The sequence below is a fragment of the Callorhinus ursinus genome, unplaced genomic scaffold (genome assembly GCF_003265705.2).
Source record: "Callorhinus ursinus isolate GAN/ISIS: 27379988/994484 unplaced genomic scaffold, GSC_fseal_2.0 scaffold20, whole genome shotgun sequence".
Classification (NCBI taxonomy): Eukaryota; Metazoa; Chordata; class Mammalia; order Carnivora; family Otariidae; genus Callorhinus; species Callorhinus ursinus.
The window spans coordinates 30,531,114-30,557,173 of NW_027397082.1; the positions used below are offsets into that span (position 1 = coordinate 30,531,114).

At 51.5% G+C, this 26,060-nt stretch overlaps 1 protein-coding gene across 1 annotated transcript; it reads left to right on the top strand.

The window, feature by feature from the left end:
• The first annotated feature begins 691 nt into the window (after positions 1–691).
• On the top strand, positions 692–25,489 carry TMEM72 (transmembrane protein 72). Its single transcript, XM_025880787.2, has 5 exons — positions 692–887; positions 18,255–18,321; positions 21,858–21,929; positions 23,497–23,636; positions 25,011–25,489. Exons 1-5 carry the CDS (start codon positions 818–820, stop codon positions 25,487–25,489), a joined length of 828 nt encoding a protein of 275 aa, XP_025736572.1. The 5' UTR covers positions 692–817.
• The last annotated feature ends 571 nt before the right edge of the window (positions 25,490–26,060 follow it).

The window sequence follows — 26,060 nt, forward strand, 5'->3', positions numbered from 1 at the left end:
AGAAGTTACTACGGCTTACTAATATCTTTGGGTTTCCCCAAGGTCACCCAGTTAATTATTGACATAGAAAGTCTGCTCCCAAAGAATCATAATTATTTCCCACATCACACATCAGGGATGCATGTCAGGGGTAAAGGAAGGTCCGTGTGTGGTGTTGGCCTGAGCTATAGGTATGTCTGGTCGAGTCTAAATCCAGGACAGACTGCAAAGCTTTCCACCTATATGCAGAAGAATAGAAGCTTGGAACTCATTTCAAAAAGCTGCTTCTGCTAGTGATTTAAAGACACATCTTTCTCTCCCACATACAGACCAACACGGACCTGTCACCTCTAGACACCAACTCTCCTAGAGCCAGTGGGCCTGAGGTCCAGGTGTGACTTCCTCAGAGCTGACCAGGAAGGGAGGGCCTGGGCTGGCCCCTCAGCTCTCTCCTCCTGCCCAGAAATGGTTAATTGCCAGCTCCAGGCTGCCTCCAGCCCAGCCCTAATTGGCCTGATCTCAAGCTGCTGGCCGTGCTGGAGCCTCAGCGGCTCCAGGCCAGGCTGGAGCTGCACGGAGCGGCAGGGGCATTCTTCCAAGGTAATGATTAAGCTAAGCGTCTGGCAAGGGCATAGGCAGCAGAGCCAGGAAGGTGAGCCCTATCCACACCTCAGCCAGGCTGTGGTGGCCAAGACTGGTTTGGAAAGGCAGGGCCCCAGGGCACAGGGACCCAGAGCCGACAGCCACAGCCTCCCCCTGCACACGGGCATCCAAGAGCATCTCAGGCCGGAGCCTCTGCTGCCTGCCCTACTGGGACTCTGCCCTCAACCCTGGCATCATGAAGCTGCAAATGTTCTGGACTGGTCTGGAATACACCTGCCGGCTCCTGGGCATCACCACGGCTGCAGGTAAGACCCCGCCTCCCAGCTGCAGTCCCCAGTGCACTGGGCACAGCAGACAAGGCTGTTCAAGGGGTGGGGGCCAGCCGGTTGGGGACAGATGGACACATCTGGCCACATCTGCCCTCACTTTTCTTCCTGATGCCTCCAGAAACATTGCTCAGCAGGGCAGCGGCAGGTGCAGTGGGGTCAGCCTGGGTGAAGGCGCCTGGTGCTGAGTCTCCCCTTGGCAAACCACCACTCATGTGACCTTGGGATCCCTCAGAATCCTCATCTGGAAAATGAGTAGAGAGGGTCTGCCTTACCTCCTTGAGGGCTGTCGTGAGGTGGAGGTGAGAGCTGAAGCTGAAGGTATGAAAGATCAGGCAAATGTGAGAATCGGATGCCTTGCTGTGTAGCAACAGAGACGGCCAGCAGCTCATCATGTTTTACCCAAACCGCAGCTCCGTTTCAAGGGACGAGAATTCCCAGCACTTGGGACAGGCCGAGTTCTAGCACTGGACGGGGAGGTCCTGGGCTTCCCTTGGCTCACTCCCACCCTGTGAACAGAAAGTCCTGAGAAAACCAGGCCCCCTCTCTGCGATCTGACCGCAAGAACACACCGTGGGTCTGGCGTAGAGGTGGTTCCCTGTGCTGGGCTCCTCTTCCTCACCCGCCTGATCACAGGGCTGCTCGACCCTCAGACAGAGAGAAGCAAAGCAGCCATGATCCTGAGTTCTGCCTGCTCCCTTCCCCAGTGCAGACTCCAACCTTTAGCCCCCCTCGCCCTCCACATGGTCAGGGTTCTTGGGCCTGTGTGAGAGATCACAGCTCTCAGCTCTAGGCTCCACTGTCCCTTGGGAACAAGGAAGAGACACACATTGCTTGCCAAGTCCTTCCTTGCATCCAGCATGAGTCTTGGCAATTAAGAAATGTCCCCCAGCTCGGACTCCAGCCATGCTGGTTCCAGCCCCTGCCCTGTCATTTGCTGATTTGTGACCTTGGGAGAGCCACCCAGCCCCTCTAGGATGGCACTTCCTGATCGGGACCTGCTGGCCAGGTGTTTTGGAGGATCGAAGATGTACAAACTGAGCAAAGCTCAGTGGAACTGAAGGCATAAACCTCTTGGGAGAAGACCGCATGACCGGTTCAGAGCTTGGTAGGGAGGCTGGCCGGCAGGCTCTTCTGGTTTTAGGTCCTCAGCACAAGAAGTCAGCTATGGGGGAAGGTCTAATGACCCTCCTCCTGTTGCAAGATGGAGCACCTGAGCCCAAATGGGGCAGCGACCTTGCCCAAGGTCACACTGCAGATCAGAGGGACTGTAGGTCTGGAGCCCAGGTGCCTCAACTTTTGAAAAGGCCAGGACTCTGGCCAAGGAACTCCCTGCTTCCCAGAGTAGGAAACCCTGCCCAGTGGACACCAGGAAGGGCCTGGAATTGCTCTGCTGAGGGCCCTGAGTAAAGGGGCTGATGGGGGAGCCCGTTCCAGCTTCCGCCAGAAGTACCTTGTCACCTACATGTAAGGCAATGACTGCCAAGGCCCACAACTTCCCACCCTGGGGAGAGGAAGGTAAACCTGAATAGGGTTTCTGTGTCTGGGGTTCAAGTCCTGGTTCACCCCTGTTGATCTTGAGCTCACCCCACTTTCCTCTGGCCCTCAGTTTCCAAATAGGCAAAATGTACCCTTCTCGGCTATCAGATAACTTGGTGATAGTTCCTGCTGCTACATTCTGCCCAGAGCTGAGGTCTGCCTCCTGTCAGGGAGCTGCTTGAAGAGATATCTATTTTTCTAATAGCCTAGCAGAAGACAGTTTAAAAGTCTGATTTATCTCAGCCAGTGGAAGGGTCTATAGCCTTACACGCGCACGTACACACATGCAAACACACACACGCACGCACACACACTGTTCCTCTTAACCACAACTCTTATCTGTGTGTGGAGGGCTGCCGCTAATGCTGAAGATGGGCCTTCCGCCTGGTTTTGATATAGGATCCAGGCTAAAAATAGGCCATGAGTTGCCTTTTAATGGCCAGGCTTTCCAGTAATCTTGTTGGAGCTTTCTAGAGTGCTGGGAGCAAGCGGGAAGCTAGAGAGAGGGGCTTCGGTGCTCTTGGGCAAATCTCAAGTTTCTTCCAGCGTCACTAAACTCCTGGCCTGTTTCCAGTGCTTAAGATTTGCAAATTCCGTATTCCCTTAAGCCTCTTGTTGTTGAAATCTCTTTTGAGAAGTCTGGGCCTCATTTACAGTAGCATTGCTACTAGAAGGGATATAAGACTTGATAAAGAGGCTATCACTTTGCAGAAACCCCAGGAGACCTAAGGTTGCCCCTGGTCCTTCTATGAGAAGTGTAGGTTCTCCAGAAGCTAGGAAAAGCATGTGGCCCAAGGTTGCTTGGGCACCTGCAGAGACCAGGCAGCTGCCAATCCAGCAGCCTCTTCCCTGGATCCCCTTCTCCTCTGTAGATGGGATCTGGGACTGCTAGAGGTTCTAAGGGTACCAGACCCCAGGAGACTCCACCAGAATGGCAAGGCCCAGTGACGATGGCCTGGCTGGCTGAGTTCATCTCTTCTTCACCTCCCAGCCACTCTGGATGAAGCTTCATCAGGATGTCCAGTGGTCCCATGGGCCATTGCTGCCCCACTCCCATACCCAGCCCCACACCACCAGTGGGCACACCACCAGTGGGCACTGACCACCATTGCCACTGCAAAACAGGGGTAGACAGGCCACAAGCAGACAGCACCCAGCTGAAGTGTTTCTAAAATTAAGAAAATTCTCTCCCATGAGACATTTTTTAATGACTTTGAGCCAGTCATAATTTTTCCAGATCATCACAGAGCTTCTTCCCAACATTTGTCTTACACTTGGTTAGCTTCACTCATTTGCATTACCTCCCTGGCATGGAAGGCTGTGTGTGTGCATGCACATGCTTGTGTGTACACATATGTGTGAACACTGGTGTCCCTCCTGCTGAGATGTGGCTCCAGGAGTCACTAGAAGAAGCAAACACAACTGGGAAACTGCACACAGATTGTGAGCGCTCCACACCTCCCCATACAGATGCCAGACACCTACTGGTGTCTAAACCTCAAAGCAGGTTCCGACTGTGTCCACATAAAAGAGTGACTTTAACATAACGGAGTTAGAGACTCAGGCCCCAGAGGATGCTTGGCCCTGTGATTTATTGTCACTACAAACCAATGATCAGAAAAGGGAAGCTGGGAAGTGGGTTTTACTGACATGGGAGCACAGACAGTTCTCTGTCTCACAGGACTGGTCCCCATCCCTGTTCTTAGAGAGCAGGATTGGCTTCCCTTTGACCTTCTGCCATCCTCTTAATCGCTGAGGGAGAATCTCCACACACTTCCTCACCACTCCTCAGCCCCAGCCCCAAGACTGTGGGGAAGAGCCCACCGGTTCAGCCCTTTGTTGAGACCCCGCGACTTTCCTCAGAGCAAGGAGGCTCAAGATTGAAGCTTCTCACTGCCAACGCTGGAGGGCTTTCTTCACTCTTCCAGCTCTACCCTGGGGTAATAGCTGATAAGGAAGATTATTTGAGTATTTACTATGAGCCAAGCTCTGTGCTACATGATTTAAGTGTAGTATTTCCTTTCACCCTCATAACTACCCGGTGAAGCATCATCATGCTCATCGTTACTGTCACTGTACGTGGGGGGAAACTGAGGCTTGGTGAAACAATTTGCTCAGGGTACCGCAACCAGGAAGCAAAGAGGCAAGATTCTAACTGAGACCTTTCTCTTAATCAGTGTGTCCTCCACCTAAATCAGGCTAAAGGACATGTCTTTCTATGGTTTGGCAACCCCAAGATGCAGAATACAAAACACACAGAGGGTACCAAAGAGGTTTGTCTGAGGCCATACCATACATAGGCTCAGGCAAGTGGGGTCATGTTGAGGTTGGGCACAGTTACACCAAAGCATAGTAAGCATAACCAAGCACTTCCTAAATCTAAAGACTCTGATATTTGATCCAGATGCTCATTTTCTCTCACTGAATAATTGCCGTGTAGACTTTGACTGGCACTACCATAACCATCCAGCCAAATCCACTCCTGGACCTCATCAGAGGACAGACAAATCTGTTCCTATTTCCAGAGGGAGCTATCACAGCAGGACCTTCCATTTATGGGTCCGGAGATGCATAACTGACAACAGTAAGAGAAAGTCCTGATCTTGCTAAAGCCCCATCAGTGTCTATGAGGGTCAAATGCTGATCTTAGACCTATTTTACCAATGAGGAAACTGAAGCTCAGAATGTCCAGGTAGCTTGGCACGGGTCGCACAGCCACTAGACAGCTGGTCTGGTATTGGAGGTCCAGTCTGCCCGCTCACAGGGCAGTGATGCAGTGGCGCATCCAGCGGCTGACAGCACACTGCTCCAAAGAGAAGGGCACCACACAGCCCACCAGGAAATGGGCTGGCATTGAGACAAGACCATTTTGAATGAGCCCCACGTTTCAGGTTAATGTGCTCTTTCTCACAAATCAATGATTTTAGATCAACCTGGAATCACTTAGGGGTTTTGTTTTGTTCCAGGCTTTTGACCCATTAACCTCTTCTCTACATAAAGGACAGAGCCACATTCCCAACAGCTCCATTGCTTGCCAATACTCAGTTCAAAATGGAGATTTGGCTTATAAATATAGCCTAAGATGAAAGAAGCATTTAAACCTAGATGTTCTCATTATATTTTAAAGAGTACTAAAGAGTACAGCAAATGCATAGTTTGACCTTAGCCCTATCTAAGCCTTCAAAAAAAAAAAAAAAACTAAACTAATGCTTCTGAGACAACCATCTTGGGCCCTCCATGCTAATTTTCCATCCTTCTTAAATGTGGATCCCCGTGACCATCTCCTGCCATCTAAGGAAGCTTCATGCACTTCAACATGTCCACAAGTGGATTTATTACCCAAGCAAGACCACATTGTTTTCACATCCTCCAAATGGATGTTGACTGTTTTTCCTTTCTGATCTGATTGTCCTAATGAGTAAATTAAATATCCCTACCTCTGTTCCACACTTTTACCACTGAAAGATCATAGGATTTGGTTCAAACACTTTTTCTTTACTTCGTTATGCTTGTATCTTCCTTAGGTTTAGAACAAGGAATCTGTAACTCCATTTAGGACTCATTTATTCAGCAAACATTTGCTGAGTTCCCACTTTGTTCAATGTAGACACATAGATTAGGATAGTGTGACCCCTCCCTGAGAGAAGCACATGGTCTGACCAAGGAAACAAGCCAAAAATTACACATCCTAGCACGACGCTCTGCAGTGTAGAGTTTGGAGGGGTGAATTTGTGTCCTTTTCTACTAATTACTAGGTGTGTGATCTTAGGCATGTTACCTAACCACTTTAAACCTCAGTTTTTTAACCTGTGAAATGGGGATAATGAGCGTATCTACCTTCTGGGGTTGTGAGCATTCAACAAAACAATGACTAAAGCAGAAAACTGCCTGCCACATAGATTCTCAGTCAGTGCTGGTTAATTTTTAGAGGAATGTGTAGAATCCAGGGACTGTATAGCATGAGTGATGGGCTCTTCCTCTGAGATGGAAAAAGAAGGAAGACCAGAGGAAAAAACATGGCAATCTATGACCCTTGAAGCTGCAAAGTGAGGAAGGAGTTAGAATGTGAAGTCTTCTACTGAGTAACCTTTGCCTTCACATTTTGAGGTTGGGTCATTAGGATCAGCCCACAGGAAATTGGTTATTTCTATACTACATGTAGTGACCAAATCAGAAGGAAGATGGCAGCCTTATTTTTTTCTTTATGGGCTGACAATTCTCTTAAAATTGTTCTTAGTTCTGAACAACCATCTGAAGAGGGCTATTATCAAAAAAGGATTGTTCTTATATACAAGTGGCAGATGCTGAGGAGAGAGAGCCTTCTGTAGGCTCCCCCTGAACCTTCCTAGATTATAGAGGCCAGGAGAAGGTCTTATGAAGAAACATGGGTTATGTGGCATGGATGGAGAGTATCCGGAGGTATGGTCATTGTTTCTGGCACCAGGAAAACTGTCATGCAGAAGGGTGAGCAGATGCATTCTTTTTGAATGTGAGAAAGAATAAGAAGCAAATACCTTGGGCAAATACTTTGACCTGAAATTAAGACCTAGAGGAAATTTCCCCTGTAAGTCCTTACAAGAAAGATGCTATTATGTGTTAGAGGCACTATCCTCAACAGTATCAGTGGACCCTGCAGGGCTATAAATGATATCATCACCAAAAAGTAGCATATCGGCATACCATCTCTGCTACAGAAGCTTTCCTGAAGTCTGAAAAGGAAGGGATACTTTTCAACTTATTCTATAGAACTAGCATCGCTCTAATATCAAGACCAATAAGGAAATTACAAACATATATCCCTCAAAACACAGATGTAAAAGTCCAAAGAATGTTTTAGCAAATCAAAAAAATAAATGTCAAGGGGATAGTATATCATAAACAAGTGAAACATTAAGGTTGCTTTAATATTTGAAAATCAAGTAATATAACTGACCTTGTTAACAAACCAAAAAAAAGCTTATATTATTATAAAAATAGGTACAGAGAAGGCATTTCACAAAATTCAACATTGTTTCATGACAAAAACTATCATCAAACTGGAAAGAGAAGAAAACTTTCTCAGCCTATAAAGAGCATCTACCAAAAAACCCTACAGCTACTTACAAGTAAAAGATCAAATGTTCTCCAAAATTAGTAACAAGACAAGGATGTCCACTATCACCATTTCTAGCCAACATTGTATTAAAGATTCTAACCAGTGTAATAAGACAAGAGAAAGAAATAAAATGATACAGATCAGCAAGGAAGAGGAAAAACTTGTTATTCACAGATGACCTGGTCATCTATGGAAAATCTAATGGAATCTACTAGAAAAGCTACTAGAACTAATAAAGGGTTTAGTACATTGCAGAAGACAAAATCAATATACAACAAACAATCTTATTTCTATATTCTAGCAAGAAAAAATTAGAAAATGAAAAAATTTAAATATAATTTATAATAGCATCAAAAATATAAAGTACTTGGGGATAAATCTGACCCCCAAAGTGTAAATAAAAACCTGTACACTGGAAACTAAAAAGAAAAAAAAAAGGTGAGAGGTAGTAAAAAGGCCTAAAGAAATGGAGAAATATATCCTCCTCATGGTCAGAAGACTCAACAATGTTTGGATGTCAATTCTTCCCAAAACTGCTATACAGTTTAAATGCAATCCCAGTCAAAATCACAACAGAGTTTTTCTAAAACTTGAAGGCTGTTTCTAAAATTCACATGGAAATTCAAAGGTCCTAATATAACCAAAACGATTTTGTAATCAAAGAGCAAAGGACATTAACACTACCTGATTTTAACACTTATTATAAGCCTACAGAAATCAAGACAATACAGTATTGACACAAAGAAAGACAAATAGATTAACGGAACAGAATAGAGTCCAGAAATAGACCTATACATATATAAACAACAGACTTTTGACAAAAGTACAGAGACAATTTAGTGTAGAAAGAATAACTTTCAACAAATGGTACTGAACAATATTCATTTACCAAAAGATGAATGTCTACCTATACCTTGTACCATACACAAAAAAAGACTAAAATGGATTATAGACCTAAATGTGAAACCTAAACGATAAAACTTTTATTTTTTTCTAAAGATTTTATTTATTTATTTGAGAGCGAGAGAGAGAGAAAGAGAGAGACACAGAGTGGGGGGAAAGAGCAGAGGGAGAGGCACAAGCAGATTCTGTGTAGAACCTGGAGCCCAACATGGGGATCAATCCCAAGATCCTGAGGTCATGACCTGAGCATAAATCAAGAGTCGGACACTTCCCCGAATGAGCCACCCAGGCACTCTTCTAAAACTACAAACAGGTTTATCCTGTTACCTAAAAGTAATGATAACTTTTGTAATGAGTTAGGCAGATATTTCTTATTTACAATATCAAAAGTTCAATCCAATAAAAGAACAAAATGATAAATTGCATGCCATCAAAATTAAAAACTTCACCTTTTGAAATATAATGTTAAGAGAATGAAAAGACAAGTTAATAAAGAGATATGATGGCAGATAAGCCCATGAAAAGATGTTCCACATCATCAGTCATGAAGGAAATGCAAATCAAAAGTAAAATGAGATACTCCTACCTAGTATTAGAATGGCTTAAAATAAAGAGACTCACCATACCGAGTGCTGAATGTTGGCAAGGATGGGGAACTCTCATACATAACTGATGTTGATGTAAAATGGTGCACTCACTTCGGGAACGATCTGGCAGTTTCTTAAAAAATTAAACATATACCTACCATATGATCCAACCATTCCACACCTAGCTATTTATAACCAAGAGAAAAGAAAGCAAACGTCCATACAAAAATTGTACATGAATGTTCATAGCGTCTTTATTTGTAATAGCCAGAAGCTAGAGAAAACCCAAATGCCCATCAACAGATGAGTTATAAACCAATGAAGGCATATCCATACTACTTAGAAAGGCATAACTACTGATACATGCTACCACATGGGTAAACCTCAAAATAATTATACTGAATGAAAGTAGACAGCCAAAAAAGAATACCTACTGTATGATTCTATTTTTATAAACTTCTAGAAGATTTAAACTAATCTCTAGTGACAGAAAGCAGATCAATGGTTGTCTGGGGGTGGAAGGAAGTGTGGGAAGGTAGTATTACAAGGAAACAAGGACCATTCTGCTTTCTGTGTCCTTCATGTTCTGGCAGGTTGGCTCAGGCAGATGTGCATGATAATGGCAGAGGCAGGAGAGAGCAGGCCCTGTTCAGGAACCCATTTCATATCTTTGCTTGCATGACACCTGATAACATCCTCTTGCCCAAAGCAAGTCACATTGCTGAGCTCTGATTCAAGGGGTGGGGAGACAGACTTCACTTTAGTGTGGGGGACTGCAAAGTCACATAACAAAAAGTGTAGACACAGACAGGGGTATTATTGCAATCTACCACAAAGCCTTCTACAAGGTCAATTAAAATAGACTTCCTTGCTGGTCGACTTTGGTCTATAACTCATGTTTAGAGATCAAGTTTAGAGAATCCAAATTGGTGCACTCTCTTGCCTTCAGGAAATTTTTCCCACACAGGCTTGTGGGAGGTGTGAGGGGTACTGAGGGCCATGCTATACTCTAAAACCTCTTCTACTTGACTATCCAGAATTTTCTCCTATAAAATCTTAGCCTTTTCTCACAGTGTCTCCGAACACTGGCTCATATGTATCAGTTGAACACCTCTCAACATACAGGTAAACCTCCCTGCCATGCTTAGACTCTGCCACAGCTTCTCCCGAGTTAAGAAACCTACAGCTACTATCTTCTTATCTCAATGGATTCTTAGCAACTGGCTCCAACATCTTCATGTTCTTAGAAATGGTGCAAATCTAGCTTTTACCTCTACAACCAGCCATTTTAGAACCCTTTTAGAACCTAAACCATCCCCAGCCATTGTCATCAGCTGGTACTTCCTTACCCGAGACGTCCTTACAGACCCTAAGACCAGTAGGAGACACACCATATTTGAGGATGAAGAGGACCAATAATTGTAACACGGTGAGTTATGAGGCTGGGATGTGGCCACCAGGCTAGCCCCTCGGCAGTCAGCACCACGGACAGGCCACATTCCCCGAGCACACTGGCTCCAAGCCCTTGGCATCCCTAGCAGGTTGCACAGAGGACATGACACAAGAGATGTTGAAGTGGATGGGGCTTTGGACTATTGATATCCCAATCAGGCCTGCAGAAGGGACCTAAGACAGGAAAATCAATGAACAACCATCAGTGTATAGAGAAGAGCTCTTTAGCCACCATAAAAATGTGTATTAATGGAAGGAAAGGATGAGAATAAACCCTCTCCTCCCCCTTGAGAGTGTTTGCCTCTCTCAAGCAGGAACAACCTTCCTCTTCTGATAATTCTATTAGCCATCATCTACATTTGCACAACCCTCGATAATTTACTAAGACTGAATGTTCACAGCCATTTATGCATGCTTTTATTATCCCCATTTTCTGGAAGAGGAAGCAGACGAGAGAGTGATGATTTGCTTGAGGAACCAGCACTCAGCTTTCCTGATCGAGCCTCACGTTCTCTCTGCTACAGCACAGCACCCTCGCAGTTTCCACCCACACTCTGAGACCAAAGCTTCAGGTTGTCCAGGAGGATGCAGAGAAGGTGGCGCGCCACGGGGTCTCAGTCCAGCACCTCTGACCCTGCTAACCTGAACTAGAACAAGCCACTCAGGAAGGCTATAGAAGAAAGCCCTGGCCCCTGGGAGAAGAAAATGCTGTGCTTCGGCCCAGACAGGGGGGACAGAGACTAGAGGGCAGGGGACAAGGTGAGGAGTCCAGGCTTGTCCACAAATGCTTGTGGAGGAAGGGCTGACTCTAACCGGCACCAAGTAAGCAGCCCCCTGGGGCGCTGTGCAGGAGCGGTGAGACAGAAGGGTGGGGCGGACTGCACCAGGGTGGGCTCCTAACGTGGTTCTGTGGGCCTGAGTCGAGGAGTAACAGGACCCCGAGGGACAGATAACAGGGAGGGACGGAAGGAGTCGACGGGCCGCTTCGTGGTGGTATAAAAGTACTTACATTGCAGCTCTGCAGCTCTGCCCGGCACCCCTCCCACCTGCAGCGCAAAAACCAACACAGCTAGGAATCAAGGCTGTCCTTGGGGACAATTTTCTTCTTATGGAGAATTGATTATAATGAAGCCCTGATTCTGGGGACATGTCTGACATTCATTTCCACCGTCAAACTGTTGGCTCCTCTGTCTCCATGCCCAGCTCTGGGAAAAGGCCCCAGGGTCATTTGTGCAAGTGAATTGTTGATACCGGTTGCCCATGGCACACTGAACTAGAGCCCTGCGAAGGCAGAGTATCAGAGCTACCAGCCAGGCTAGCTGGTAAGGAGGACCAGAAGGACAGACCAGATTCCAGGGGTAGCTTAGAGGCTCCCAAACCCTGGGCCAAGAGCATCTCCAGATGCCAGGGCAGGAGGCACTCATTCTCGTGATCACAAGGGGGCCAATGCCACCCACTACATGGCCCTGAAAGTGAACACCTCCTTACATGGAGGTTCAGCACCTCTTTAAATTTGGGGTGTCCCTCTCTAAATTTAGGGTGAGCACCTTCTTGAGCTTAGAGTGAGCACCTCTTTAACTTTTGTGCCCAGGTGCCCTGTTCACCTCTCCCTCGTCCAGGCTCTGCCGGATGCCATAACTTCTCTGTGTCTTACAGACAGCCCTGCCTAACTCTGGAAACCTGGCAGAGTTCCCTAGGGCCAATTCCACAAAGCCAGGACTGTACCTATTCTCATCCACGGGGTCGACAGGAGGTCTCTGAGAGAGCAGGTGGTCTACCTGTGTAGTTCTGGGGGGGCAGACATGCAGGAGACAAGATGACCAAACCTCTTCTCACATACCAGTCCCATTTTTCACCCAACACTCCTCCTTCCAGTTTAAGGCCACACATCATGCTCATTTCCTGGCTTCTGAAATACCCCAGTTCTGGAAACTAGTCCCCTGGAAAAACATTTAGGAAACTCCAGACCGTCAGTCAAACCATCTTGGAGTCCTGTATCTCTGTCACATGGAACTCTGGTGCCTTCCAAAGTCAGCTTGTTTCCCCCACAGTTCAGTGAGAAGAGCAGGCTAGGAGCTTCCATGGCAATGGTCTCTGCGGTTGTCCGGGGTGAGTACTGGATGCAGTTCACAAAATTCTCCTGCAGTAGAGGGTCTCAATTTTTGCTTTCTGTACTTTTCCCACTGGGAATCTTTGTGAAATGAAACTATAGAGGGAGCTGCTTTAGATGAGGCAGAGCCTCACCGATCCTACATGAAATCCTAAGATAGGATACTGCCAATAGGATTCTACAGCCCAAAAGAAGTCCCCAGACACCACCCCACTCCTAGGAGACTGCATCTCCTAGACTGTGCCTGAATTTAAGCAGGGGGAGAGGTGCTGCAGGACCTAGGAGCCCACTAGTTGGCTTTCTGACAACCAAGCTGGCGACCAGGAAGAAGGGCCAGAGGCCCAAGGGGCTTTGGGGGCACGCTCCCTGCTGAGAGTCAGAATATAGACAAGACCAGACACAGGGACATCTGGGACAAAAATCTCAGGTAGTTAAGAGGATAGGATAAGCTGCTTTTCCAATTATCTGTGGCCTCATAATAAAACCACTCCAAACTTTAGTGACCTAAGGCTACATCAATTTTATTATGCTTGAAATGTTGTGGCTCAGGAATTCAGGCAGAGAACAGTGGAGATGGCTCATCTCAGCTGCATGAAGGCTGAGGTCTCAGGTGGGGTGGCTGCCATGGCCTCTTTGCTTCTGACTGTTGGTTTAGCTCATCCGTTCTTCTCCGCTTCATACCTGCTGGGGCTGGGATGTCATCTAGGAGTTTCCTCACTGACACGTCTATGCCTGATGAAGAGGGCTGAGCCAGCGGGGTGCTGACCATGAATCTCTCTCTCTCTCTGTCTTTCTCTTTCGCTAGCATTCTCTCTACATGGCTCACTTGGGCTTCCTCACACATGGTGGTCTCAGGAGCATCAGACTTCTTACATGGGGGGTGGTTACCCCCAGAACAAGGATTTGAAGAGGGCTGGGTGGAAGCTTTTTGTGAATCAGCAGTGTAAGTCTGTATCTTTCTACTGGGCAAGCAAGTCACTAAGGCCAGCCCACATTCAAGGGCCCACCCTTGAAATAGACTCCACCTCTTGATGAGAGGAGTTGCAAAGAGCTGGTGGGCAGCTTCCATCAAGTGCAGCCTACGGTAACAAAGAAACCCCAAATTGCATTGCTATAATTAGGGGTATCTCTCTCACCTAACAGTGTTAAGTACATGGGAGTCAATTCCCATTTTCTGCCAGAGAGCCCAGCAATTAGCTGACCAGGTCTGGTCTCTGGGAGTGTTGCTGCCCCAGGGATCAGCAGGAATATCTTCACAAGGAGACCGTTCCAGGCTCACTTACCTTAGTCATGGCAATTTGTGTGATGTTCAGAAGCCCAGGAGACCTCTGGGGAGATAAGTGCTAGGGAGGAGAGTAAGTTCTCGAAGAAGCAGGTCTAATGCCCAGGGTACTTGTCTGCACCCAGACTGTGGGGATGGGATTTTTCCCCCAGCACCACAGGGCACAGCTTTCTCAGTGGACTTGGCTCCCTCGGAGGGGTAGGAGGAAGTTGCAAGGTGCAAAAAGATTTGAGGGTGTGGGCCCAGGAAGCCACACTTGTCACTGCCCCAGGGCAGAACCTGTGACCTTACCCGGTTTCAGGAACTACACAGAGAAGCCCACAGAACCGCGGCCGCAGCAGCCCCAGACTCATTCGTGCTGCTCCATGCTCCCGGCCTCCCCTTGCCTTCCTTGTCTGTGGAGCTGTCCTAGGTTCCCAGACAGAATGGAGCTGCCCTCAGCCTGCTGGCAGGGTGCTGGGGCCTCTTCCCACCCTCCACAGGCTCTTCATTTCCTGGGTCCACGACAGTCGGCCCAAGCTCCAGCGCATAGTTCCTTCGCAGAGCCTTGCTTTGCCCAGGCCCGGCACACGGGATGTGCCCTAAATGACGGTGCAGGCTGACCTCTGGGGACTTTGGACCCTGGCCTACCAGAACTCTTGGGTTGCTGGGCGGAACTGCCCTGGGCAAGGAGATCGGGCTGTGGCGACTTCTGACATTCAGAAGAGAACTCTGCTCAAGCTGAGGGCCCCTCACCAGAGGCCTCGGGTGAGGGGCGGGTGGGCAGTCAGCACACTCACCCGCAGCTTAGGCACCAGGCAGGTCCCTGAGGGAGTGAGATGGTCGTTTCCTGATTCTTCCTGTGGCAGACATTACAAAAATCCATTCACAGCTGGTCCACTGCCCATTGCAACAAGGGTCTCATCCATGTGACTCCTCCCCATACACATGAATCCCCCCCAGGAAATGTCCTCCCCACCAGCACCATTCCCACCAGAGCCCTTCCTCTGCTGGGGGTTCCTGCGGCCCCCGGAAATCAGTCCTGCTTCTGGCTTCCCTCTGCCCTTTCCCACCAGCATGCTGTGGGCAAGGTGCTGCAACTCCAGGGGTCTGGCTGGGATGTTTCCATAAATAACATGCAGTTGATGATTCCCACCTTGAGGGATGTGGTGCGGACTACACAAGATGCGGGGCTGGGGGTGGGGGATGGCGCAGGGGGCTAGTGCAGCTTGTGGCACATGCTGAGACTTCCTTGAGAGGCAGCTGGGCTGGCACACCCAGGGGGTTTCCAAACCCAGACGCCTTCTGGTCCCATGCTTCTGCCTTCCACTACCCCGTAAAAAGAAAAAAAAAAAAAAAAAAACAGGCCGCAATGGCAAGGCAGGCCCTTCTCTGTGCCTGGGGAGCCTCCTCGTCGGAGCGCTCAGGCAGAACCAACCCTCCCCTCCTGAGCTTCTGTGCCTACTAGCACCCTTGTATTAAACAGGTGAGCAAGGTCACCTGGGCACACCCTCAGGAGCCACGACCAGAACTCTGCTTCAGGCCAGGCCAACGAAGGAACCAGTGGCTACCAGTGTGCTGGGAGATGGGGAGGCCAGGAGCACCCGGAGCATGGTCACCACCTCCTATCTGCCGCTTTAACTCAGCCAAATATCACCAAAGCCTCTTACCCTGTAGCCCGAGGTCAGGTCGCTTTCTAAATGCCAGTCTGAACTTGTCACTCAAGCTCCCCAAAACACTCAAGGCCCTCCCTGCCCATCCTGTGGAGGCTGATATTTCAAGACCCACTCTCGGGCCTCTGCCCACAGGGACAGCCCAGCGCCCCTTCTGTGCTAAGCGCTTACCCACGGTTACCAAGGGAAGAACACACGAAACGAGGATACCAACCCATCTCTCTCTCTTCTCTGCTGTTTCATCGATTTGTTTTTTCAACTGCAAACCAGGGCTGCCACTACAGCATTCCGAGAATGCCCCTTTGACTATAGACCTTTTGTTTCCATCAAAAAGCATCAGAATAACTCTCCACATGCCAAACAAATCAGAGAAAAGGGCTGGGTTCCCAAGACCCTTTCCTGCCACCTGCTGGTCACTCGCTGCAAGACCGTGCAAATCTCCAAAGACTGCCCACGAGAACGTGAGCAAGGGACTGAGCACCTGTGAGGTGCTCGGCATCAGTCAGCTAATTGAATCCCCATAACCATTACGTGCAAGAGGGATGAGGAGGAATCTGAGGCTCAGAGAGATTGAGTGACTCAGCTATTAACCGGCAGGTGTGAGACTGAAATGCTGGAATGACCTAGGTTGGTAAGGTTGGTTTTGCCTATGTGCTCTCTGCCTCAGTTTCCCTTCTGTAAAATGAGGATAACATAATACTTTCACATAGGACTGTCGTGATGATTTAAAAAGTTAATAGATGCTAAGTGCTGAGAACAGGACAGGCTACAGAGTGAAAACTGAATAGATGGGCATTTGCCTACAGTACACACACACACCACACATCTCTCTCTCTCTCTCTCTCACACACACACACACACACACACACACACACACACTGATAGACAGTGGAAACCAGGAAACTGTCTACCACCTGGAGCCAGAGTCTCAAGTTTGGTCGGCAGGTCCTTTGCTTTCTGGCGTGTCCTTGGAAGAATTACACAAGGTGACTAACTAAGCCTTGTTTGCCTCCCGGTAAAATAGGAAGTATGGATCTCCCTGTGTCTCAGGCTATGAGGAGCCAGGACAAGCATGACCATCGTGTATAAAGCATTAAGTGCTCTACAGGTTATGCTGACCTTCTGCCAGTGTGTGTGGCTGCCCAGCACTCCTGGCCCCTTTCCTGGTACAAACCTGTGAACATCTAGAACCTGGAGAGGGCAGAGGCACGGTGTCCTCCACGGCTCTAGACTAAGCCCAGGGGAGCACTGGCGAACCTTCCATCACCAAGCACACTTAGACACATCCCCCTCCATTCCTAGGCTGAAGCACTCTGTGCCCTTCTCCCTGATGTACTTCCACAAACCAATCCCCCAGAAGTGAGGGGGGGACGTGCTGGTGGCCTAAATGAGGGTCTTCACACTGCTTCTCAGGAACAGCATTTCCACATGGACAAAGGGCTCAGGACACTGGGGGTGGAAGTTTACAGTGTCTCTGCCAAGGAGGAGAGTCATCAGACCCAGGGAAGCAGCCTTCTGGACAGCAGAGATGAAGGGTCACACACGGGTAGCCAAATAGGACAGCCTAGCCCTGCCATCTTTGATTTTCTGGAAGGGAGACAAGGTGAAGCCACAATTCGGCCAATACCAGGGTGTGTCATCTGAGCCCAGAGAGAAATGGAGGATGTATGCAGTGCAATCAGTCAGGACCAGAAAGAATTCTAGTTAGTGGGCCATGCGGCCCTGCAGGAAGGATTCAGGACACATCAGTGCTGTCTGTGGAATGTGTCCCTCGGTGAGCGGATGGGGTCTGAGCCACAGCTTGTTGAGTGAAGCAGGGGGAGCAAGAACCAACCCTCCCCTCCTAAGCTCCTGTGCTTACTAGCACCCTTGTATTAAACAGGGTGGAGACAGCCATGGCAATGAGGGTCTCACCCGTGTGACACCCCCGTACTCATGAGCCCCCCAGAAAATGTCCTCCCCACCAGCACCATTCCCACCAGAGTGGAGACAGCCAGGAGCCAGCAAGTCTAGAAAGCTGGGTCCAAGACAATATTCACCCTGGACAAACGGAAGGTCAGGTGCTTGAGCACAAATACCAACTGCCAAGAATAGGTAAGGAGGACGAAGCCGATCAGCTTCTTATGTCAGAGCAAACCCTCAGGGGCTTAACCAACACTGGGTCCAAAGCAAGGAGACAGGAGTGTGTGATACAGCCACCAAACCAGCAAGTGAAAATGGGGTCACAGAAACAGCTAGAACAGTGATCTGGGCAAGGGAACAGGGGTTGGGGCGGTCCCACCCACGGCCAAGCACTGAACCCAGACACACGGCACATACGGGTATGGCCTGCAGGACAGTGAGGGCCCTTGAAGCCATGACATGTGGAGGACAGCTGGGGAGCAGAGGGGCTGGTGACCTGTGAGCATGAGCTCTCTGTGGGGACACGAGGCATGGCGGCATGACCAATGTGGGCAGAGGAGGAAAGGCATCTGTGCTCGGGGACTGGAGTAAAAGACCTCTGGGGTTCTGCCTGAAACCTCTCTGGTTTCCAGAGCCCAATCCAGAAGGCTCCCTGCTCCCTTGCATTTTCCCAGCCACCAATCCCTGTGCCACTTGGAGAAGAGCCTAGCCTAGCTCTCAGTCCCCAGGGAGAAGGCTCACTCTGCAGCCAGGGAACCTTCCACAGGGCCGCAGTGTGGCTGGAGCACCCAGGCCCACTTTCCCCTCTCCTCTTCCCCTCTTAGTGTTGATCGGCGTGGGCACTGAGACCTTCCTCCAGGGGCAGTTCAAAAGCCTGGCTTTCTATCTGCTGTGAGTATGTGTGCATGTGCCCTTCCCTGCCTGCGTGTTCTGCTCTGGCTCACCCCGAGTCTGTCAGACTAACACAGAGCAGCCCCCACCCCTTTCCCATGCTAACTCCATCACATCCCTCAGGTGGAAGAAGTAGAGGGGGCTTCTAGGATATTCTCTGGCTTGGGCAGGGCTTTGGTCAGATCACCCCATAAATCAAACAGTTATCCTTCCATCCATCCACCTACACAGCCATCCATCCAGCCATCCGTCTGTCTGTCTGTCCCTCCACCCAGCCCGCCAGCCAGCTACCGTGCAGACAGCCAGCCATCTATCCACCCATCTATCTTTTCAATCATCTCTTTGTTCAGCAAACATGAACTGAGCTCTTGTTTTAGAGAGAGAGGAACCAGTTCCAAACACTATGTATTTGAACCCTTCTACATGCCAAGCAGATTTGTTTCCACTGTGTCCTTTAACTCTGACAGCACCGGAGAAGGGCATATTGTCCTAGTTTTTCAGATTAGCAGATTCAGAGGGAGTGAGCAGCTCAGCCCAACAAACTCACAGCAGCAGGGCCCAGACTCAGGCCCGGGTCCGTCTAGTTCCCCAGCCTCTGTCCTCTCTTCCTTGCCAACTGCCTCACAAATGCCTGCCGGCGGGAAGGACATCGCTGTGCAGTGGTGGCCTGATGACGGAGGACAGCCTGGGGTCCCAGCCGGCTCTGACCAACCGGCTTCTCAGCAGCCCCATCCTGAGGGACACGGGGCACCTGTGCTTTGTCCCGCGGGGTCACCAAGCTGCCTCCTCCCTGCCCACACCCACCCTCATCCCTGCCTCACTGCCCAGGGCAGCTCTTGGATTTGCTAGGTAGACCACCCCCACCGTCTCTCATCCATCCTCCACCCGTCCAGCCCATTGCCACTCTGCCATGAAATTAGCTACCTAGAAACACGGGGCTGTTCTGGAAGCTTCGGCTGCTGCCACGGCCTCCAGACCCTATTCCTCTGCCATCTCCTGGTCTCCATTTTATTTCTTGTCACCCAACTTACACCTCAGGAGCTTCTGACTCTTTCTCAAACTCACCTACATCACCTCACCTCCAAGCCCTTGCTTATCCCGTTGAGCACCCAGGGTGACTGACCACCCACCTGGACATTCCCAAAGCCCGATATTCCTTCCTGGCATTCTGCCCTGGGAAGCCTGCCCTGAGCCTGGGGCCCCTGCTGCCTGGAAGCGACCTCTCTTCGCTCTGAACTTGCTCCATGTCTTACTGAGCCTGTCCCTGGCCGCCACGCCCTGTGTCCCCGGAATCCAGAAGCCAGCCTGGCCTTCCTCCTCTCCTCCTCTCTCTACTTAGCTTACCCACAAACCTCACTTCAAGTAAGAGGTAGGTGCGATTGTCCTCCTGTAACAGGTCAGGTCCGTAGCCAGTTAATGCAAACCATGTTCTGCCCAGAACCCTGCCCCGTCCTGACTGCTCTGTCCCTGCCCCTCTGGTCACTCGGTCATCCAGTCTAGAAGACATGATTTCCAGCCTCAGGTCCCCCCAGCCCTCGCCGTGAGCTAGTTTGTGTTCTCCCTGTGCACCGCTCCACAGCCGCCCGGGATGGGAGCCCCTACCTGCCCGCCCATCCCTCCTGCACTCAGCCCCACTCACTCCTCCAAGGCCATCACAACGCCTCCCTCCTCCCGGTCTCCCTCCCTCACACACACACACACACACACACACACACACACACACGCGCGCGCGCGCGGTCTCCCCTGCAGATCTCAGACTCCTGCCTCCGTGTACCCCTCCACTCAGGACGTTGGCCGATTGTAGCACACCCCTGTGTCACTGTCATTCCCTCCCCTGTGTCCCCGGGACCCGGCAGGGGCCGAGGCTCAGAGCAGGCTCCCATAGGCACTGAGCTATGGTGGGCTTTCTCCTTGTTCTTCTCCACTTCTCTGCGCACCGGCTTCCTCCCCCACCTTTCTCCTTCCCGCGGGGCCCCTCGCCGCCTTCCTCACGCTCCCCCACAGACAGCAGCCACACCATTGGCTGAAGGGTCTGCGTGGCTGGTGTGGCGCCCCGGGCAGAGGCTTGGTTTGTGGGATCCTGCTACCACGGCAGGGCTCTGGGCTTGGATTCGCTGCCCCACCTGAGTGACCAGACCTTCTTGGCCTCAAGAGGCACAACGTCTACAGCACCAGACAGGACACCTGGCGAGTCACTCTACTGCCCAAGCCTCAGTTTCCTCCTTGCCCCCCATCCCAGGATCTAGAAAAAGGCAATGGCACTTGTTTTACAAAGCACGCACGCTGTTGTGCTTGTTAGGAACCCAGGCTCTGGAGTCTAAGGGCTGGGTTCAAATCTTGGCCCTGTAATTACTGTCAGTTTACAGATGAGGATGCTGATGCACAGGAAGGTCCAGCCCCTTGCCTATAGGCACACAGCTGATCAGTAGCAGGGGCAATGCCCAGGTCCCTGAGGAAACTGTGGCCCCAAGCCACCTTCTCCTGCGAGGTAGTATCTCCTTTCACTCATTCATTCACTCCAGTGGTGCCCACGGAGCACTTAACAATAAGCCATTCCTAGGGTGGGCCTGGCTACAGGGAAGAATTAGAGAGGGAACTGACAAAGGGAGTTCATAGACTGGTAGCTGAGGGACCACAGTAAAACAGGGAGAAGCAAGAAGTCACCAGACAGACAAAGGAGGAAAGAGGAGTCCTTCCAAGAGGGGCTAGCTTGTGCAAAGGCCCTGTTAGCTTCCTGTGTAGACAGAGGACTAAGGAGGTTCATATAAGGCTTTAAAGGCATGCTAAGAAATTCCAGTTTTATAGGCCAGTAGGACCCTCCAATAAAACATGTTAAGTTCCATTCCCAAAGATTCTGATATATAAAGTCTGAGGCTGGCCCAGGAATTTATGATTTCACATCTTTCCCAGAGATTCTGATTGGAAGTTCCCTGGACCACACTTGGAACATGAGGAGCTTTTGAAGCAATGTGGATTGGGAAGACCAGGGTCACATTCAGGTGTCAGAAGGAGCCTCAGGGCAGCCAGTGGGGATGGAGTGGAGGAACAGGAAAGGGAGAGGGGATGGCGGGGAGTTAGGGAGGTGGAAAAGGGGAGTCAAGTGCAGGGGTCAAGGGGGCAGTGCCCAAACTCAGGTCATATAGGTGAGGCCAGAGACTGGACAGTGGGCAAAGAGGGAGAAGGAAAGGAGTCGGGAACAGATCCAGCCTTCAGGTTCGCACAGCCGAGCAGCGAATGTCGTGCTAGTGACAGTAGGTAGGATGACGCTGGCCACACAGGGGCCGGTGTCAAGGTAGCCTCTCACCCATCTCTGGGCCCGGGCTCGTACCCCTCCACTGAGGCCCAGCCCAGCATAGGCCCTGGCACGGACGCAGCTCCTGGCAGATTCTGGCTGGGGGGCAGCATTAGGCCGGGGAACTCCGGGTCAGTCTGTTGGCTGTAGGGCCAGGAGCCCCGGATGCTGTGGGAAACAGGCTCTGGGAGAGCGAAGGGCAGATCAGATGGCTCCAGACCTCCCTTCCCTGTCTCCACCACAGGTTTATAGGAAGTGTCATCTCCGTGTGTGAAGGGGCCTACTTTGTGGCTCAGCTGCTGGCCGCCTGCTTCCAGTAAGTAGCCTCCAGAGCAGCCCTTCCACCACCTCCTAGCCCCAGACACCCCCAGATTCCTCCACCCGTGAAGCCACAGCCCACGTGATGGTCTGCTCCCAAAGCAGCTACGGACGGGTTCCCTCCCCACCATGTAGCCAGCCCCTGCCCGGGCATGGGCTCAGGTCTCCAGGGCTCAGTGGTCCCCTTTCTCTGCTCCCAACCAGGGGAGTGGAGGGAAGCATTCACACAGGGCCCATTTCCACCCAGAAGCCCCTGCAGAGTCCATCCCCGCCTCCAAGAATAGTCCGTAGCTGCACCTGCCATCCAAGGCACCCATGGAGAGGTGAGGACCCTGCGGAGTAAGCAGAGATAGATTTGAGAACTGGTTCTTTTTCCTGCTAGGACCCAGGCACAAGTCAGGGGCTGCAAGGATCTCGGGAAGCCACTTGGCCATGGAGGCCCATACTTGCTGTCCAGCAGTGCTCAGTTCATAGAAGCTGTCATCAGTGTGGCCAACGGCTGTCCCTGGACCACAGCTCTCAGAACCTCAACAGTTGCATCTCTAGGTAGTCAGAGAAAGAGCCAGGCCTCAAATCCAGCTGTCCCTTGCAAGGCCATCAGCTGCCTCCCAAGGTCACCAGCCCTGAGGCAACAGGCTTCCTCCTTTCCGATGAATGGCACTGTCAAGGGATCTTTGCAACTTCTCTGGGACCGGGAGGGAGGAGCGCTGAATCCAAAGGGGAGTTTCACACACCGCACACCACCACCCCCCACCCCCGTCCTGGACTCCCCCCTCTCCCAGCCAGGGTCTGGTCACAAAACAACGTCCACCAGAGGGCACCAGTGAGCCATGGCCATGGTGTGCGGGAGGAGGGCCGTGCTCAGGACCAGCGCGTCATCCTCCAGCCCCTGCCACTGCCCCCAAACTAGCCTGGACAGAGCCCTGCTCCAGACCAACTCACAAGATGAAGGAGATGGACCTAAAGGGAAGCTCTTTCCTCCTTTGAAACCCGGAGGCAACACCGCTGAGGAAACCTGCTGGGCATCAGGCCTCTGCCAGGCCCTTGTGTGGTCCCTGCGGGCCAGTTTAAAAAGAAGCCCCTCTGGGCTGATGCCATCTTATGCCTAGGTGAGGCTCTGTGAGCAAGGTGGAGCTGGATTCCAGCCTGTTCACTCAGGTGGCCAGGCGGCTTGTGCAGTGCACAGTCTACACAGTGGTCCCAGCCAGCTCTTTCCCATACTGCGTGCCTTCTCCACTCCACTGGGGACCTCCCAATGGACCCCTGAGTCTCCTATTCTCCTTCCCCCTGACTTTGCTGAATCCTGATATCATTTAGCTCCCTTCACCCCTGACAGAAAGACGGGGTGAGGCAGCCTTTCAGAAAAATTATAGGCCCTCTGGAAGGACTCAGGCAAGACCCCAGACTGTGGAACCCATGATAAGGACTCCAGCCCCTTGGGAGAGTTTAGTCAGAGGCCACTAAAGAGAAATGGGCACAGCAGGACCCCATCCCAGCCTCACACGTTCTGGGCCTTTTCTGAGTTTTTTCCCATTTCCCACTAATCCTGGACTCCCTCCCACCAGGTGTCGACCAGAGTCCCTGGCCTCCAGAGCAAGGGAGAAAGCCCGCTGGCTGGGCTGCTTCCAGAAGTTCCTGGCATACATGTTGCTCTCTGTGGCCTGCTTTCTCCACCCTGTCCTGGTCTGGCACGTGACCATCCCAGGTAGGAGCTCCGGGAGTTAGTGGAGGCAGGGAGCCCCCACCACAGGCTCCTGGGCTCTGAGCAGGAGGGGCTGAATCCCCCCGCACAGGCCTCAGTAACACGGGCTCCAGGGCCCCCCATGGCCCCACTGACTTCCCTGGCCTAGATCACAGGATGAGGAAGGGTCAGGCATCCTTCATGCTGATCAAGTAGCAGGAATGTGCCTTCATGGAGGTCCAGAGGCTGCACCCACAAACAGAGACCCTTCCTCCAATGCCTATGTGTGTTCAGAGCCTTCAGAGGGTGTGAGATGGTCACTTCTCTGTGCAAACCCTTCCATGTCTCCCCAGTGCCTACCCATTCAGGTCCAAACTCCTCAGCCTGGTTTTGGAAGGCATGCCGTGATGGGACCCTCAAAGCCTCAGCATCTTCCCCTCCACCTCATAGACCGTGCTAGTCAGCTAGAAGCCAGGACTCAGTGCTCCCAGCCCTGGGTTTTGTCCACGACCTCCTCTGCTGGTAGCCTCCTCTTCCCTGCTCCCTAGCTGTGAAAACCATGTCCTTCCTCGTGACCCGCCCAAAATGCCGGGAAGCCCACTGCTCAGGGAGACAAAGTCGAAAGGCAGAGCCTCTTCTTCCTTCCTGTGGTTTCTTCTAATGTACCTGTCATAGCATTTCAAGGCCACTCTGCACGGCCCTTGCTGGACTCCAGAGGATTCAGCATTGCCAAGGCCAGGGCGAGCCACCACCGCCCACTCCTTGGAGAGCGAGAGCCGCCCAGAGGCTTCCTCTGGATAGGGCGGGTCTCCTGGCAGGAGACCCCAGAGCTGCAATCTCAGCCTGAGACAGAGGGACCTCTGGCCTGGAGACTGGGGGAAGAGGGGCCACCCAAGAGGGGGACCCATGCTAGGCCAGCCCCAGCCAGTAGGATTTACACTTTCCTCCATGTTTCCTGGGGAGGCTGAGGATGGAGCATCTCCCCACTTCTGGGAATGGATGGAAGCCCAGTTCAGCAGTGGGAGCCCAGTATCCAAAATAGGGTGCAGGTCCCACTGCGGGCATCGCAGGTCCAGCCCAACACGTGGTCCTAACATGGAGGCCAAGCATGGCGATGAGAGGCCAGGCAGGTGGCTCCAGGGTCAGCTGTCAACGCAGGGGGCCTCGGGCACATAGGCCCCTGGCTAACAATCAGGGTGAGGGCCCAGCACGGCACCGGCCCCGCTGACATCCCTTAGCCAGACACCAGGCCTGCCCCTGAATCAGAAGTGGGTGTGATGTGCAGGCTGGAGCCCAGAGGGCCTGAGCCTGCCACAGTGGCCCCTTTGGAACAGTGTGCTTGGACAGTGCTCTGTCCAGCTCCTCCCCAGCATCCTGACCTCCTGCATCCCCTTCCAGGCTCCATGCTCATCATCACCGGCCTGGCCTACTTCCTGCTGAGCAAACGGAAGAAGAGCAAAGCCAACCTGGAGGTGCTGGCTCCCCCTGAGCAGTACACGGACCCCTCCAGCAGTGCCGTGAGCACCACCGGCTCTGGGGACACGGAGCAAACCTACACCTTCCACGGGGCCTTCAAGGAGGGGACTGGCTCCCTCTTCATCCACATGAAGAGCATCCTGAAGGGGGCCAAGAAGCCCAATGCCCTCCAGTGCCCAGACACCCTGACAGAGCTGACTCTGGAGCCAGCCGACTCGCTGGTCAAGAAGAAGCAGGTGCACTTTGAAGACAGTATGGTCAGAATCATCCCGTCTCTCACTGAAGACCTGGATGATGGGGACAGCGAGCCAGAGGAGACCACATCTGACACCACTCCCATCATCCCTTCCCCACAAGCCCCTACCTTCTTGTCTTCTCTCACGGACACCAACCTATTCTGAGTTGCTCATTCCAGCCCCCTGGGGGACACTCAGCAAGGGGTCTGCAGAGATTGATGGCCCTGCCTGGAGTTTCCTGATACCTGAGGGGCCCCCAGGGAGCTTGGGGTCTTCACAGGTTAGGGCTTCAAGGGGTAACCAGACTTCCCCATGGTAGCTAGGCTTCTGGGACCATCGAGTGGCCTGGCAGATCCTGCAGAGGCCTGGAGGAAGGCACAAATGAAGCTCGTGCTGCCTCAAGCCAACAGAGGTTCCTCCTTCCTGGACACGGAGTGGGGAAATCCTTGTGCTTTCCCCGATGGAGACCATCAGTCCCACTTCACATAAGGCTGCTTCGGCCCTGGAAGCCAACAGGCTTCTCTTGTTCCTGACATGAGGGCCCAGCACTCAGCAAGGACTCCTCGGCCATCCCATCTTTGATGCAACAACCTGGCTTTCAACAATCCCAAGGATGTGTTGGCTACTTGAGCAGCTCCAAGGCAGGTGTTGAAGGTAGCCCTAGATCCCAACCCCCAGGCAAGATGGCTCCCAATGTAGAGGGAAGGCAAGGCTGCCAAGCCTCAGGATGGGAGCA

What these genes read in the sequence shown, in the direction of transcription:
- TMEM72 (XM_025880787.2), top strand. Translation starts at nt 818, where the DNA reads ATGAAGCTGCAAATGTTCTGGACTGGTCTGGAATACACCTGCCGGCTC. An exon ending in GGGCATCACCACGGCTGCAG is followed by an intron (nt 888 to 18,254) that starts GTAAGACCCCGC and finishes TTCCCCTCTTAG; the next exon opens with TGTTGATCGGCGTGGGCACT. An exon ending in CTGGCACGTGACCATCCCAG is followed by an intron (nt 23,637 to 25,010) that starts GTAGGAGCTCCG and finishes ATCCCCTTCCAG; the next exon opens with GCTCCATGCTCATCATCACC.